At 45.1% G+C, this 16,037-nt stretch overlaps 2 protein-coding genes across 3 annotated transcripts; one reads left to right on the forward strand and one right to left on the reverse strand.

Moving 5' to 3' along the window:
- Positions 1–1,031: 1,031 nt before the first annotated feature.
- Positions 1,032–9,980, reverse strand: LOC115180638 (leukotriene A-4 hydrolase). The gene is made up of 18 exons (XM_029742890.1): positions 9,825–9,980; positions 7,484–7,614; positions 7,119–7,239; positions 6,138–6,311; positions 5,753–5,805; positions 5,554–5,626; positions 5,289–5,429; positions 5,178–5,201; positions 5,008–5,078; positions 4,717–4,828; positions 3,706–3,850; positions 3,506–3,609; positions 3,328–3,398; positions 3,106–3,160; positions 2,900–2,995; positions 2,705–2,787; positions 2,513–2,617; positions 1,032–2,327 (listed from the first exon to the last, which is right to left on the reverse strand). The coding sequence occupies exons 1-18, from the start codon at positions 9,978–9,980 to the stop codon at positions 2,195–2,197; spliced, it is 1,848 nt and encodes a 615-aa protein (XP_029598750.1). The 3' UTR covers positions 1,032–2,194.
- A 172-nt stretch (positions 9,981–10,152) lies between these two features.
- On the forward strand, positions 10,153–15,609 carry dennd6b (DENN/MADD domain containing 6B). Of its 2 annotated transcripts, XM_029742891.1 has the most exons (17): positions 10,153–10,623; positions 10,862–10,900; positions 11,012–11,054; positions 11,742–11,854; positions 12,264–12,344; positions 12,463–12,568; positions 12,716–12,858; positions 12,979–13,034; positions 13,208–13,330; positions 13,445–13,540; positions 13,629–13,789; positions 13,874–14,028; positions 14,129–14,182; positions 14,278–14,387; positions 14,506–14,608; positions 14,794–14,868; positions 15,010–15,609. In XM_029742891.1, the coding sequence occupies exons 1-17, from the start codon at positions 10,471–10,473 to the stop codon at positions 15,130–15,132; spliced, it is 1,734 nt and encodes a 577-aa protein (XP_029598751.1). In that variant the 5' UTR covers positions 10,153–10,470; the 3' UTR covers positions 15,133–15,609. The 2 variants fall into 2 exon arrangements, with proteins under 2 accessions (XP_029598751.1, XP_029598752.1); XM_029742892.1 differs by lacking the exon at positions 12,463–12,568 and having other exon boundaries at positions 10,601–10,623.
- Positions 15,610–16,037: the final 428 nt, after the last annotated feature.

A 16,037-nucleotide genomic window follows, 5' to 3' on the forward strand; every position in this document is an offset into this window, starting at 1 on the left:
CGCCTGGAAAAAGTGGCCGTTTATTTTTTTTAAATCGAGATCAATGCGTATCGCGGAAGTTCAGCGCTAAAGCCCAATTGTAATTTAAAGGCAATGTTTCCGCGTTGCGGAGACTGCATTTAACGCTGCATACGTCAGCATTAATGGGAAACTACTTTAAAATGTATATCGCGCAATCTGTAACACGTCAGCGATAGATTGAATAGGGCCCTTTGTTTTTAAATACAGAGAAGTCTCTATTGAGAACGTAAGTGCCCACTTTTTCTGGGAGATTGTTTCAATAAGCACTGCTCATTGACTGAGTAGCATCCCCTCGTTCTGAATTAAAGCGTTCCAGTGCTGCACGCAGGTCTTGAACCCATGACCTGTCATTGGAGGGTAAGCTCCTTACACCCGAGGCACCAGCTCGTTTACACTATAAACATGTCTCTTCCTATATGTATATTTAACGTAGACTATGAAAATGCTTTCGAAATAGTCCAGGCAGATGGGCTGCCTCCCACATTAATGTCCAGCATACTTGTGCTGTTGCCTTAGGTCTTGGATTTCTGAGGCTACGTTCAAAACACAGAGTGGAGATTTGAACCCACAACCCCATAATTGCAAGGCAACCCCAGAGCAACAAACTCAGGCAGGGATTCAATCAGATCGCGTGTTATAGGTATTGCAGCTTTTAAAGGCAATGTTCCCGTGTTCCCAGAGATCCCATTCACAGTAAAAGCTGCATGCTGGCTCAATCACAAATTATACGCCTATAACCCGCAATCGGATTGAATCCTGGCCTCAATCTGGGTGCCCTATATCCTACACAGCACATATCCCAGATCCAGCACATCTACCTACCAGCCTTTTTCTCTCTCTGTCTGAAGCCAGCAGAATGTGATGGAAGTCTGTCGAGAGTCCAGTGTTGACTGGTAACCATCTCTCAGATTCTTTCTTCACTTCTCAGGATTACTGCTAGAGGGCAAATTGTGGGACGTGAAACTGCCTAATACTGTCAACTGATCATGAAAAAAACACAAGACATTCACTACTCTATGATCATGGTGTTTAATGGCATCAAATAAAGGATGAGATATTGTAACTAATCCACACAGGTTCTGTAATTGATTCTGGACAACATTTAACCATTCTAAAATGAGTTTCCGCCCCAAAATGAAAGATGTATCTTATAACTTATTTTTTTCCTTTACTTTTCTGCCCTGAGATGAATACCTTGATGTCAGAGTTGGGGTCAATTCTGAATTGAGTTGCGATTTCTCTTCAAACTATTTAAAATAATGACAGTGGTGTGAAATACTCTAAGATCATGTTGTGGGTTGTCTATCATTTCCTTAATGTCTTTACATTTCCCAGAACGCATTAGATCAAAACACTAGTATGAAAGGGAATAAGCTAACATCTCATGACAAAGAAAAACACTGGTTTGAGTTATAATCAAACTAAAGCCTATATTCAATCAGATCAAGTGTTAACCGGCAATAGTCTCATTTGCATTAGAAATTCAGAACAAGAAAGTGTAGGCTACATAGAAACAATCATGCCCAAATTGAAAAATCATTTAACAAAATAATGACGATTTCTATCATCTAATTGAGGTGTAGATTACAGTGTTCAAACTTGTAAAAAAGGCTTCATGGGATTTCTGTTAATGCAACGCCATGCAGCCAACGGCAATGTCCGCTTCAGGGAGTCACTTGTAGATTTGACAGATCTAACAGTTCCACCTCCGTTGTCAAAACAACCTCTATGCAGATGTCTGCTAAAGCGGATCTGGCAGAATAGAGCCATAATATTTGAAATGGTATGTGTATTCTTTGCATTAATAAGTGGCATATGCTTTTTCTAAAAGATTTGTCAAATTAATAGACTTTCACGTCTTAGAATTTAATTCAAACCAATTAAACTATTTCCTTCAATTCAAATTCTGCTTCCTGTGGGCTGTGGCAAATTAGTTTGAATTAAATTCAGAATTGACCCCAACTCTGCTCGACGTATCATAAACCTTAATGTAAAACAAAACAGAAACAAGCCAATTCTGAATAGCTGCCGAGCAAAGTAGACAGTTATTAAAGGTGGGGGTGTGACTGGAAGCTTCTCTCTAGCTTTCTCCGGTCGTTTTGGGGAATGGGGTGGGGTGTGTCCCGGTTAAAATGCCGGTCTCGGAGTGCTTCCGGTGGGATTCCAATTAGAATCAGGTGCTCTTGCCAGTGTCCACCTTCAGGTCCTTGGCCACCAGATTAGACGTTACCGGGTGCATGGCTGCCCGGTGGGCTACGAACACACGCACCGCCTCCTCACGATACTTATCAAAGTTGTACACCTCTCTAAAAGAAGGGAGGGAGAAAGAGAGGGATTAGGTAGAACACAAGCACAAAGGGTCCCTAAGTAAGAGAATAGGACTCGTGTTTTTAACAAGATGCTGCCTAGAAATGATTCGATCCAGAAAGCACAACAACGCATGGCATCTAATAACAGAGATTGTCCCTCAGATAGTGGCGCCGCCGGTTACTTGAATAGCGGCCGTGTGAACTTCATCCTCCCCTGCTCTGTCGCCATCTTCAGCGCCATGGGAACGGCATCCTCCCACTTGGACTTGACACACAGCCGCAGCCACCTGGAAGAAGGGAGCCAACCGTGAGAGACAATGACGCACACTTTGCCTGTACATACTGCACGATGGGACCCCAGGACAGGAACTCACCTGAAGCGGATCTCTGCGTTGTTGAAGGCGTTGAGTTGGTACACTTCCTGCATCCTCTTCACATGGCTGAGGGGGAGGGGCTCCTAAGGGGGAGAAGATACGGTCATTGGTCTGCTTTGGATTCCGATAGAACGATCACATGGCTTATGGAAGGTTGCGACGATGACCAGGTGAGTGACAGTGAGGCGTGTCTACCTCTTGCAGGAGCAGAGACAGGAACTCTATAAGCTGGTGGGTGGAGAGAGTCTTCACATCCACCTCACTGAAATTCCCCAGATCCCCCTCTTTGGTCTAGAGAGGGAGAGAGAAATGAACATACAGTAAAACTTGTAAAAATGTGCTACCATCATGAGGTTCTAGAACATACACATGATCAATACCCTCATTATCTGTACCCTCACCTTCACCCATCTCTTGCACAGTGCGATGCAGGCGTCTGCCATGGTGGTGTCATATCTGGGGGAGGAGGGTGGCATTGATTTAACACACACACACCTCAGATTGAGTGGACAGGTAAACAGTGACACAGCTAAAAACAGACCCACAAAATAACAGAAGTGTGGCTCAAAAGGTGTAACAGGTGAGTGATTCCAGAGTGAAAAGGTTAGGTAAGGTAAACCCACTGTGGTTTGACGGGGGGCATCCCAGGGGTGTGCATCCAGGCGTTCCAGTCCACCTTATTCAGGATGTCCACCTGAGATCGGACAGGGAGCAGTAAAGGTGAAACAGAGAAACGTTCAAGAGCCACAGCAAGGGGCTTTGATAGCAGCTTGGTTAGGTGGAGAGTGGTGGTTACTGTACCTTGTTCTTAAAGTAGGTGAAGAGGTACTTCTTCCACTCTTCAGTAGTGACGCTGCTGTAAGCAAACATCTGGATGTACGACTTCACAAAACCCATAAACACCTCTGTAAGAGACACAGACAATTAACACGAAGCAAGTGACTTCAATAAAAAAAAAAATGACTGAATGAAATGCAACTGTGTGTGTGTCTCTCTCTCACCAGGTCCTCCCATGAGCTCCTCCAGGTGGTACAGAAGAGCGAAACCCTTCTCGTAGGGGACAGAGGAGAAGGCATCGTCAGGGTCCACCTCATTCATGTTGGGAACCAGGTTGGTCAGAGGGTTGTTGGCCCCAAACGTGTTCACCTGGGAGACAGAGGTAACAGATCAGATAAGGTCGGGCATACACAGTTGCACACACGCACGCACGCACACACACACACACACACACACACACACGTAAGTGGCTTGTCTTTCAGTGAAGTCAGACATTACTTAAGCCTTGTTCACACTGCATGCCTCAATGCTCAAATCCGTTTTGGAACACTGACTGCCCAGACAGCAAGTTACAAGTGACAGAATCGGATTTCTGTGTGTCTACGCTAATTGTCATAGTAACGAAGGGTGTGTGCACAGTGGTGTAGGCTGATTGGTGGAGGCGCTCGTGCCTCCTATCACTCAGAAATTATGTAGCAAGCCAAGGTGGACGTTTCCTAGTTACTTTGAATGATCAAAATCATAGCGTTAGAACACATTTAAAGCCTCAAATGACACAATGATCTAAACAAGTCCTTTTTTGGCTAGCCACAGCAGTCAACTAGTTAGCTAGGTAGCTGTTTAGCTCTCTACCGCTCACTCACTCATTTGTTGGTGAACAATTAACAAGCTGGTTAGCTACCATATGTTCTTGTCAAACTGTCAATAGAGTAGCTAGCAAGCAACAAGATATGCCAAATAAAAACCACTTGAGAGCAAATTAATCCGATTTGACAAGTCGCATGGCCAGCAATCAGATGTATATCTGACTTCAAACCACCTGCGAAAGGTGGTTTGAAATGTGACTTGAAATATCCGATTCCGTGTTCTTTTTGGCTGTTCAAACTTCAGGAAAAATAACAGATTATATAAAAAAAAATGGATTTGAGTCACTTCAAACTGCCAAATGTGAACAAGGCTTTGTGTACCAGTGTGTGTAACAGTGTACTCATGCATGCGTGTGTGTGTTCTCTCACCGATTCCTGCAGGTCCTTCCAGCCGCCCATGGCCTTGAACTGTCTGAACTGTTCACTCTCCATAGACCTGCCAATCATTCTCTCAAGGTACACCGTGTGACCCTCGTTCAGCCTGGAGAAGGAAGGGTCACAGACACCAACTATGACCTCAATAACTCCGGAAAGCGATCTTCCTTTTCTATCTCTCCATCCCATTTGTCTGATACTCAGTTATGGCTAATTTCACCAATTGACATGATATCATTCCCATTCATTCAAGTGAGAAAATAACATTTTCTCTCTGTGCCGTACCAGAAGTGCTCCCACGTCTTGTTGGTCACCAGGTTGCCAGTCCAGCTGTGAGAGATCTCATGGGCTATGACCTGGAGAGAGATACAGGAGGACACGGGTTAACACACCCATACACAGATATAAACACATACTCGAGAAGACAAGTACACCTGTGAACTGTGTTTACTTACGTTGGACAAGGATCTGTCTCCAGCCTAGAAGATAAACATAGGAACAAAGGAAGGTTAAAAGAAAACACAGGAAGGGGGATTTGGTATTGTGATGTGTGTAAGGTGTCTCACCAGTAGTGTGGGGGTGGCAAAGGTAAGGCAGGGGTTCTCCATGCCTCCATACGGGAAGGAGGGCGGTAGGACCAGGATGTCATACTGGCCCCACACATACGGCCCCGCAAGGTCCTCAGCTGTCTTCAACATGGTCTCTGTCTGAGAGGGTCACACACACACACACACACACACTTGAATATTAAACTCTGCTGATGTAGAATGAGTGGGACATGGACAAATCACCTACGTACCTCACAGATACACTAAATACTGAGAAACTCACCTCTGAGAACTCAAAAGCTGCCTTGTCCACAAACTCCTTCTCTGACCAAACACGAGACCTGGGCCCAATCTCTCTTGTAAAACAACAAGAAAACATGTATTACTAATAAATCACTGATCATTTATTAATTTAAAATAATTAGTAGGAAAACAGGGTAATAGTTACATGTATGGGCGTGTGCGCGTGTGTGTGTGTGTACCTGCTCTCCAGAGCTCCCACCACGATGGCAATGAGGTAAGAGGGCATGGGCACCTGGGAGGTGTCAAAGGTCAAAAATTGTGAAATCAATCAAACACAGCGGTCAGACACACACAGCCATGTACCTGCTCCAACACCAGTCTGAGAATGTACTTCAATTCAGATTGCAGGCATGCTACGACGGGTTCCTTTTGTTATCCGGCTGTTTCATCTAAACTTTCCTTGTAATTAACTCGTTATTGCTTGATCAGCAGCTACTTTGGCATGACTGTACCTTGAACAGTCAAGCCAAAAAGCAAGACTGACAGTATTAAGCTATGGATGACAATGGATGGTTGGATGGATGGAGAGATGGATAGAAAGTGATAGAGAATAGAGACACTGACTGGTTGTCTGAAGCGGTAGATGACCCGGCTGCTGTCCTGGGGATCAGGCTCCTGTCCGTCCCGTACAGCACTCATCACAGCCACCAGCTCCTTGGGGACAGACACCTGGGCATAGTAGGTGTGTTTCATAGCGGGGGTATCCTGGCAGGGTACCATGCTCCTGCAATGGGTGGCCTGGAGGGGTTTGAGGTGGTTATTAGCACATTGCTACATCAGCCACCTAATCTGGATTTATCTCCAAGAGGGGACAAATAGAATGAATTGAAGTAAACAAAGTAATATTGAGTGCAATAATATAGAAGGTTGTTAATATCAATATCAGTGACAAAGGAGCCAGTGATCAAGGTCCTCTCATAAAGCTTATCTGTGCTGCAGCTGAACACTGCACCTTTGGACACACAGGTGATACAGGAAAAAGAGGGAGAAGAGGGATATATGATGAAGAAGGAAACAGGGGCGAAAGCAACCTCAACTGGGACAGGTTACTAGAAAATTATTACATCTTTCTTCTGCTAAGAGCTTCAAAGAGCAGAACAGGTAACTGTGTGCGACTACAATACCACTGGCCGGATGTTGTAGAAGATGGGGTTGGGAAAGTGTTCTTTTGTGATGTCTTTTGAGGCAGTCGTACAACTACTCTGACAGTTAAAATGACCGTTGGGCAAGACTGGCATCCAACCAAAAATGAAGACGTTTCATGTTTGTAGAAGTGCATAATTCGTCTCACATTTGGCACTGGTTATGACCATTTTACAGCACTTTTCCTCTGATAAGAACTTCTAGCTACAGAAGTGTGCGTGACTACAGGTACACTGGGCAGATGTTGTGTAAATGTTCCATTTTGATGCCACAGCAACTGCTTTTACCATAAAAGTACTGTTCATGGCGCAGTCTTTTGTAAAAAAAAAAGAAAACAAAAAGAAGACTTAATGTTTGTGCATGTCCATAAACTCACACAGTGTGTGTGTGTGTGTGTGTTACCTGGCATTGGCTGAAGAGGTAGGGGTGTTTCTTCCCAGCAGTCTGTTCAGGAGTGAGCCACTGCAGCGCAGAAGCACTAGGTGCAGTCTCATAAGTCACCTCCACGATCACATGCTGACCCCTGAGAAACAAACACACACACTAAATATTACCCCTAAACCAGCATCCATCAGTTCAATGTCTGAGGGTTGAGTTAACTGGGGTGCAATCAGTGATGTGCAGTCTTCTGAACGTTACAGATAGAAATGGAGTGAATATTCCCTACTCTATATGACAAGCAATCATATGTGTTCTACACAATTCATTTCTATCTTAACGTTCTGTAACATTACATCCTCCTGAACAGGCCCCTAAGGTGTGTTTACCTGGAGAGGTCAAAGGGCAGTGTGATCTCCAGAGGGGTTCCCTTGAAGCTGTGCTTGGGTCCCAGAGCGAACTTTGCTGCCTGTCCATTGGCTGTTACCTTAGAGATCTTCAGGTCCTTCGTGTCAAGGGTCTGATCATAGGAAGGATGGGAGAGAGAGAGAGAGAGAGAGAGAGAGAGGAAAGAAAAAAGAAAAAGAAAGAAAGAGGAAGTGGGGCAATAAGTTTGGGTATCAGCAACTACAAGAACCACATCATCCATCTTCCCCCAGATTGTGACTGTAAAACAGCTGTCACCATAAGAAATACACTGCTCAAAAAAAATAAAGGGAACACTTAAACAACACAATGTAACTCCAAGTCAATCACACTTATGTGAAATCAAACTGTCCACTTAGGAAGCAACACTGATTGACAATACATTTCACATGCTGTTGTGCAAATGGAATAGACAACAGGTGGAAATTATAGGCAATTAGCAAGACACCCCCAATAAAGGAGTGGTTCTGCAGGTGGAGACCACAGACCACTTCTCAGTTCCTATGCTTCCTGGCTGATGTTTTGGTCACTTTTGAATGCTGGCGATGCTTTCACTCTAGTGGTAGCATGAGACGGAGTCTACAACCCACACAAGTGGCTCAGGTAGTGCAGCTCATCCAGGATGGCACATCAATGCGAGCTGTGGCAAGAAGGTTTGCTGTGTCTGTCAGCGTAGTGTCCAGAGCATGGAGGCGCTACCAGGAGACAGGCCAGTACATCAGGAGACGTGGAGGAGGCCGTAGGAAGGCAACAACCCAGCAGCAGGACCGCTACCTCCGCCTTTGTGCAAGGAGGAGCAGGAGGAGCACTGTCAGAGCCCTGCAAAATGACCTCCAGCAGGCCACAAATGTGCATGTGTCTGCTCAAACGGTCAGAAACAGACTCCATGAGGGTGGTATGAGGGCCCGACGTCCACAGGTGGGGGTTGTGCTTACAGCCCAACACCGTGCAGGACGTTTGGCATTTGCCAGAGAACACCAAGATTGGCAAATTCGCCACTGGCGCCCTGTGCTCTTCACAGATGAAAGCAGGTTCACACTGAGCACATGTGACAGACGTGACAGAGTCTGGAGACGCCGTGGAGAACGTTCTGCTGCCTGCAACATCCTCCAGCATGACCGGTTTGGCGGTGGGTCAGTCATGGTGTGGGGTGGCATTTCTTTGGGGGGCCGCACAGCCCTCCATGTGCTCGCCAGAGGTAGCCTGACTGCCATTAGGTACCGAGATGAGATCCTCAGACCCCTTGTGAGACCATATGCTGGTGCGGTTGGCCCTGGGTTCCTCCTAATGCAAGACAATGCTAGACCTCATGTGGCTGGAGTGTGTCAGCAGTTCCTGCAAGAGGAAGGCATTGATGCTATGGACTGGCCCATCCATTCCCCAGACCTGAATCCAATTGAGCACATCTGGGACATCATGTCTCGCTCCATCCACCAACGCCACGTTGCACCACAGACTGTCCAGGAGTTGGCGGATGCTTTAGTCCAGGTCTGGGAGGAGATCCCTCAGGAGACCATCCGCCACCTCATCAGGAGCATGCCCAGGCGTTGTAGGGAGGTCATACAGGCACGTGGAGGCCACACACACTACTGAGCCTCATTTTGACTTGTTTTAAGGACATTACATCAAAGTTGGATCAGCCTGTAGTGTGGTTTTCCACTTTAATTTTGAGTGTGACTCCAAATCCAGACCTCCATGGGTTGATAAATTGGATTTCCATTGATTATTTTTGTCTAATTTTGTTGTCAGCACATTCAACTATGTCAAGAAAAAAGTATTTAATAAGATTATTTCATTCATTCAGATCTAGGATGTGTTATTTTAGTGTCCCCTTTATTTTTTTGAGCAGTGTACATAATTCTCTCTCTACCTGGCCCTAAGTCGCTGACTACATTTTGTACACCTGCTCTGAGAAACACAGTATGAACTCAGTTCTAAAGTTCACGTGTCTGGTATCACACGCCAACTCGACCTGTCAAAGTCTCACTGTCACTGAGCAGAACAGTGCCATAAAGCACATATGGCTAGCTACATATAATTCCTGAATTGACCCACTAATGATCAGATTTACAATGAGTGATATTCAGAGCTTGTCTTGCAGCAGTGTGTGATACGTTGTGTCTGATAAACTCAACCAAATGCTTTGTAGCAGTGTACTGAAACAGGTGAACTGAAACAAGGCTTTTTCCCACGTCAAGTTTAGTAGCAACACAAAGGCATTTTCTAGTAAGAATGAATGAACTTGGCTAGCTAGTTTAATAGCTTGCTGGCTAACCAGATTGAGAAATGAGATGAATACTGTACCAAAGACGTGAAATTATCCACTAAAACCTCCACGGTGAGCGCGACCTTAGCTTTGATGACATGGCTGTCAAAATCCACATGGTAGGTGAGATTCAGGTGCTTGGTAACGCACTTGGAGAAGGAGGAAAATGAGCAGGGGTCTGTAGCTGAAGCCATGTTCTGTCCAGGATCATGAAGAGTGAGCGCAAAGAAACTTGCATTAGCTGTGAATTACAACCCGGCTCACCGCACGTCCACGTGACAGCGCCCTGCTGCATGCATTGTGGGAGTTGTAGTTTAGTCTGGACCTGAATGTGTTGAGTTTCTTTCTAAATGAATTATCAAACCACTACATGTACCAGAATGAGCTGGTTGCATTTCCGTTCCCTTTCAACAATCTATTTCTTTGCGTTAATAAACACGCCGGGGAAAACATTTTAATCATATGAAAAGTTATGTAGATTTCAAAGCAGTCTTTGTATTTCGCTTGTTTTTGAGCTTTTATCAGAACAACTATCTGCTGTTACTACAGGACAGGGGGATTCAGCTGTCATTTCAAGCCCTTCTCACTGGAGGGCGAAGCGTCTTGCTTGCATGTCACGAAGTAAATAGCCAACAGGGCAGCACAATAATTCAGGGCAATGAGGAAATGGACCTCTGAGTCGTAATGGACCCGTTAGACAGCTCCGAATCGCGTCTTGTTGAGTCGGCGAACGCGGCAGAGAATACAGAATCGAGTTTGCCATGGGCCCGTTTCTCGTCGTGGCTGGAGTGTGTCTGCGTCGTTACCTTCGACCTCGAGCTCGGCCAAGCCATAGAGGTATTGTGGGTTGCAATGTACTGTACTGTAGCATCCCTAGCAGGTGTTGTTGACATCCGATCTAGCTAGCTAGCGTGCTAATGTTCCTGTGTACAAAGTCTCGTTTGCTTGCAGAACGTAATCAACACGATCCACGTAACCTGGCCCACATCAACCTCTCATGTGTTTCATAATCTGGCCTGCCGGCGCATGTGTTGAATAGTGACATGACATTTTGGCACTTTCTCCTCTATTCCAGCTTGTGTACCCACACGATGTGAAACTAACAGAGAAGGAGGTAAGAAATGAATTTATGCTCTTTTTGTGATGCCTCCCATATATAACAAACTAGTTGCCTGTCAATAATTGTGTATGTCCCTGATTGTGCTTCCTCTCCTTTAAACTCCAGAAATCTAGCATTTGCTACCTGTCCTTCCCTGACTCTTACTCAGGTTAGTGTATTAGATTACACAAACTATCATCACAAAATACAATACGGTCAGAGGCCCGACCCCAAATCGATCCAGGACCCTAGGCACTTGTGGAGATCTGACATGATTTGATGGCTTTTAGCAATATGGTGAAACTTCCACCAATCCTATCAGAAGTTTGAACTATTACCATATTGCAAGGTTCCCCAACTGGCGGCCTGCGAGCCGAATTTTGCCCACAGGTGATTTGATTTGGCCCCCAAAGTTTTCTGAGCAAAAACAACAATTGTTTAAAAATATTTATATTGCTGGACACAAAAGACTGTAAAAACACTAGCAAATCAGCTCCAAGTGACTTTAATTTTGGAAATCTGTTCCAAAGTATTCCCACACATAATAGAGAGATACATGTGATCGTATACAAATGGAAGCAAGGTTTGAAATTATTAGGTTTTAGTCAAATATTATATCCGTTTGGGCTACGTGCGGTCAATTTGCAGTCTACAAATTATTTGTAATTATGTCCCGGCCCTCTGAGCATCTGCTCAAGAAAAGATCTGCCCGCGGCTGAATCAAGTTGATGATCCCTGCGAAATTGCTTACACTGTCAAATCCACTCAGATCTCCACGTGTAGGGTCTAGGGGTCAATTTGGGGATTGGGCCAAAAGTCTATATCAGTCACATGACCTGTGTGATGTGTTTCCCAGGATGCCTTGGAGACACCCAGTTCAGCTTCAGACTGCGTCAGTCTGTGGGCCGCAGGGGCTCCTGGTTCGGGGAGGAGGACGCCTACAGCAGAGACGCACCTGTCACACTACAGGTGAGCCCTCTGTCTGGCCCAATCCCAAATCACACTTTTGGAGATCTGATTAGATTTGACCGGTGTAAGCAATAGGGTAATAGCTCCACCTTACCCTCTGATAGGCTAGGTGAAAGTTTCACCATATTGCTTATATCAACCAAATCCTTTCACATTGCCACAAGTGCATAGGGTGTAGGGCTTAGTCTTAGGGGTTGATTTTGGGATTGGGCGTCTGTCATTGGTCTGACTGAATAAGTGGTCCAGGCCAGGGACAGTTTGGTTGCTTACCTTTTAAGGTTATGGTTGGTTCTTTGGTAGGGACAGCTAATCTTAAATCAGTGACTGGAGTTGAATATAATGTCAGCCACCACTAATAGTCTGTCATTGAAATAGTTTGATTATTCTCATATTTTTCTTTCTCCCTCAGCGAGAGCTGGCCCATTTCTATGGCTACGTCTACTTCAGACAAGTCAAGGACGCCGCCGTCAAAAGAGGCTACTTTCAGAAGGTGAGAAGCTTATGTTACAGATCTGGTTCGTCATCAGAACCACAATGTATTCACATTTGGTTTTCTCTTTCATTCTCTCTCCTGCCTTTTCTCTTTCACTCTCTCTCTCTCTCTCTAGTCTCTTGTGCTGGTGTCCAGACTACCGTATGTCCACCTCTTTCAGTCCCTGCTGCAGATCATAGCTCCAGAGTACTTTGAGAAGTTGGAGCCTTGCCTTGAAGCAGGTCGGGAGATATAACTTCTTGTCTTTTTTTTTCTTCCCAGTCTATCTTATTTCTAATTCATCTCCCATTTATAGTTACCCAGGGTTCTAATGTACAGCCCGCACTCTACTTCCCTAACCTTTTCTTTCTCACTCTCCCACCATGCAGTGTGCAACGAGATAGACCAATGGCAATCTCCGGTGCCAGGGCTGACACTCAACCTGCCTGTGATGGGCGTGGTCATGCAGGTCAGGATCCCATCCAAAAACGACAAACCAGGGGGAAGCCCGGAGAAACAGGCTCAAAAGGAGGTTGGTTTAGCTTTTTATCAAAATACGACTTCTCCACGATGTTAGTAAAGTTGATGTTAGTTGATAGGTATCGCTAGAGGACCGTTCATCTAAAAAAAAGTATGTTTCTGTTATAACCAGAATCTTCTACCAGCCCCTATGATGCTACCGACCATACATGAGCTTGACCTGTTCAAGTAAGTGAAAATCTAAACTTCATATACTGTAAATAGTTGTGTATCTGTTTGTGTTTATGTAAATGACATGGCTTGAACTTAGCTGTATTTTCAGTTTAATTTGAGGATGCATTGTATTAGTGAAAGCAGCATCCATCGTATATGAACTGACCTTTGCCCTCTGACCTGCCCAGGTGTTTCCAGTCCTTCCTGATCCACCTGCAGATGCTCTGGGAACTCATGCTGCTCGGGGAGCCCGTGGTCGTCATGGCACCCTCTCCCACTGTCTCCTCGGAAACCGTGCTGGCCCTAGTGAGGTAAACAGAAAATGCATGAAATATGCCATGTGCTGTATGACATTTAGCGTCACGTGTATGTAACGTAACTCGGTGAGTTTGTAAAATGAAATTCTTATTTCTCCCATCCTACAGCTCGATTGCGCCACTGCGGTATTGCTGTGATTACAGGCCCTACTTCACCATACACGACACTGAGTTTAAGGAGTATACCACTAGGACACAGGCACCGTGAGTAGGGCTTACTCTAAACGCTGTGTTTATACTCTATCATACCCGGGGGGAAACTCAACTCGCCCTGCTCCATTTCTCTCTACAGTCCCAATGTGATTCTGGGGGTCACTAATCCCTTCTTCATAAAGACCTTCCAGTCCTGGCCCCACATTATACGCCTTGGAGAACTCAAGATGTCGGGTGATCTGCCCAAGCAGGTGAAGGTGAAGAAACTAGCCAAGCTGAAAACACTGGACACTAAACCAGGTAAAACATCTGGAGGTATGGAGCCAACATGGTTTGAGAGAGTGGAGTTATGAGTGTGTAAAAACATGTTCTCCCTACCTGTAGGTATCTACACAGCACATAAAATGTTCCTTCAAAAAGACAAGTCCCTCATCAAAAGACTCCTAAAAGGGATCCAGAGGAAGAGGCCGTCTGAGGTGCAGAGCGCCATCTTGAGGAGACATCTGTTAGAACTCACCCAGAGCTTCATCATCCCACTGGTGAGGGGACTGCCTTCCCTACCACACTAACATCCCACCCTTATATAGACTGTCTGTCCTGCTGTGTGTCCCACCTGTCTCTCTGGCTGTCTCCCCCCAGGAACGCTACCTGGCCAGCCTGATGCCTCTGCAGAGGTCTGTGACTCCTTGGAAGGTGGGTGATATTGATAACAAACCTGTTTCAATAGTATGTTGATATTGTTTTGAATATGGTAATAACGTGTGTGTGTGTGTGTGTGTGTGTTTCAGACCCCTCCTCAGATCCGTCCCTTCAGTCAGGAAGAGTTCATGGGGACTCTGGAGCATGCTGGACCTCAGCTCACCTCTGTGCTTAAAGGGGATTGGGTGGGCCTGTACAGGTGACTATGTTCACCTGCCACCTCTTCTGTCATTTCTAACTATTGTATCTTGTTGTGGCATATGTTTTTCTGAACAAATCATCCATAATGCATTGCACTTCAATGTATGGCCTTGTAGGAAATTCTTCAGGTCCCCCAACTTCGATGGCTGGTATCGCCTGCGACACAGGGAGATGACCCAGAAACTAGAATGTCTCCACCTAGAGGTCGTCTGTGATGCTGTGAGTTGATCCCCACAGCCTTGTTCACTCACACCTAAAGACATTAGTTTAACTCTACTTACAGAGCATCATGTGACCAATAAACTCAACCACACGACTCCACTGACTTTACTTCAGTCAGGAGTCCTTTCCCTACCCATAGGAGTTGATAAGTTTAATGTTTTGTTTATGATCTGCTCGCCCAGGACCTGCTGGGTTGGACCAAAGACAAGTCAGAGGTGGAGATCGTGGACCTGGTTCTGAAACTGAGAGAGAAACTGGTCAGTAAAACCCATCAATATGTCCATTACACTCACCCCAACGGGTGCCATTTTGTAACATTCCATTTTTAGTGTTGGGAAATAAATTCTGTGCCGCAAACCATTGCGTACTCCAGTCTCTGTCTGTGTCCCCCACTCCAGATGAAGGCTGGCAAGCAGCAGCTCCCGGTGAAAGAAGGGGTGCTGGAGAAACTAGAGGGATACCTCCAGACTGTCATCAGCTCTCTACCAGAGGACCTGCAGACTGTACTACACAGATACTGACGCTAACACTGACGCACTGCTGAATATATACAGAAACTGACACTCAACAGTGTTTTGTTTGACGTCTTTTTAATAACAACCTGAAACTAAAAGTATTGCCATCACCCAAACCACTACCCCCACTGAGTAAGATAATGAAGATGTATAACTAGAAGTGTAGGTAATATAATAAACATAGCTGTTTCATCATGACAGTAACATTAGGTCAAGGGGAATGGAGAGTAGTTGAAATGTAGGCTTTATGAGATTATGCCTTCATTAAGTATTGTGATTGTTACTAAAGGGATTGAAGCATATACCTGTGAAGTGTGGGTATGTGGGTATAGCCTTTTGCTCTAATCCAGATATTTAGATGTAACATGCGTAGTTGTTAGCGTAAAATATAACTAGCATATGCACCTTTTACATTTTTATTTATTTGTCATTAAACCCATAAAAGGGGTGAATTACATTTAAGTGATTACATTTTGAGGCTTTCATCAATCTCAGTATTTTCTATTGATCAAGCACAAACAAATCACACTACATTGAAACACCTCTAAATATCCAGGTTATAGAAGCTTAGATTTCAGTTTAGATTTGTGTGTATGTACAAAAAAAAGTATGTGGACACCCTTTCAAATGAGTGGATTTGGCTGTTTCAGCCACACTTATTGCTGATAGGTATATAAAACCGAGCTCACAGCCGTGCAATCTCCATAGACAAACATTGCCAGTAAAATGGCCCGTACTGAAGACCTCAGTGACTTTCAACGTGGCCCCATCATAGGATGCCACCTTTCCAACAAGTCAGTTTGTCAAATTTCTGCCATGCTAGAGCTGCCTCTGTAAACTGTGCTGTTATTGTGAAGTGGAAACGTCTAGGAGCAACAACGGCTCAGCCGCAAAGTAGTAGGCCACACAAA

Source organism: Salmo trutta, chromosome 40 (genome assembly GCF_901001165.1).
Source record: "Salmo trutta chromosome 40, fSalTru1.1, whole genome shotgun sequence".
In the NCBI taxonomy this organism is placed as follows: domain Eukaryota; kingdom Metazoa; phylum Chordata; class Actinopteri; order Salmoniformes; family Salmonidae; genus Salmo; species Salmo trutta.

Coding starts and splice junctions, on each gene's coding strand:
- LOC115180638 (XM_029742890.1), bottom strand. CDS start 9,980: ATGGCTTCAGCTACAGACCCCTGCTCATTTTCCTCCTTCTCCAAGTGC. Junction 7,615..9,824: donor TGGATAATTTCACGTCTTTG/GTACAGTATTCA, acceptor TCCTATGATCAG/ACCCTTGACACGAAGGACCT. Junction 6,312..7,118: donor ACCTCTTCAGCCAATGCCAG/GTAACACACACA, acceptor AAACCCCTCCAG/GCCACCCATTGCAGGAGCAT.
- dennd6b (XM_029742891.1), top strand. CDS start 10,471: ATGGACCCGTTAGACAGCTCCGAATCGCGTCTTGTTGAGTCGGCGAAC. Junction 10,901..11,011: donor TGAAACTAACAGAGAAGGAG/GTAAGAAATGAA, acceptor TTTAAACTCCAG/AAATCTAGCATTTGCTACCT. Junction 13,035..13,207: donor CATGAGCTTGACCTGTTCAA/GTAAGTGAAAAT, acceptor TGACCTGCCCAG/GTGTTTCCAGTCCTTCCTGA.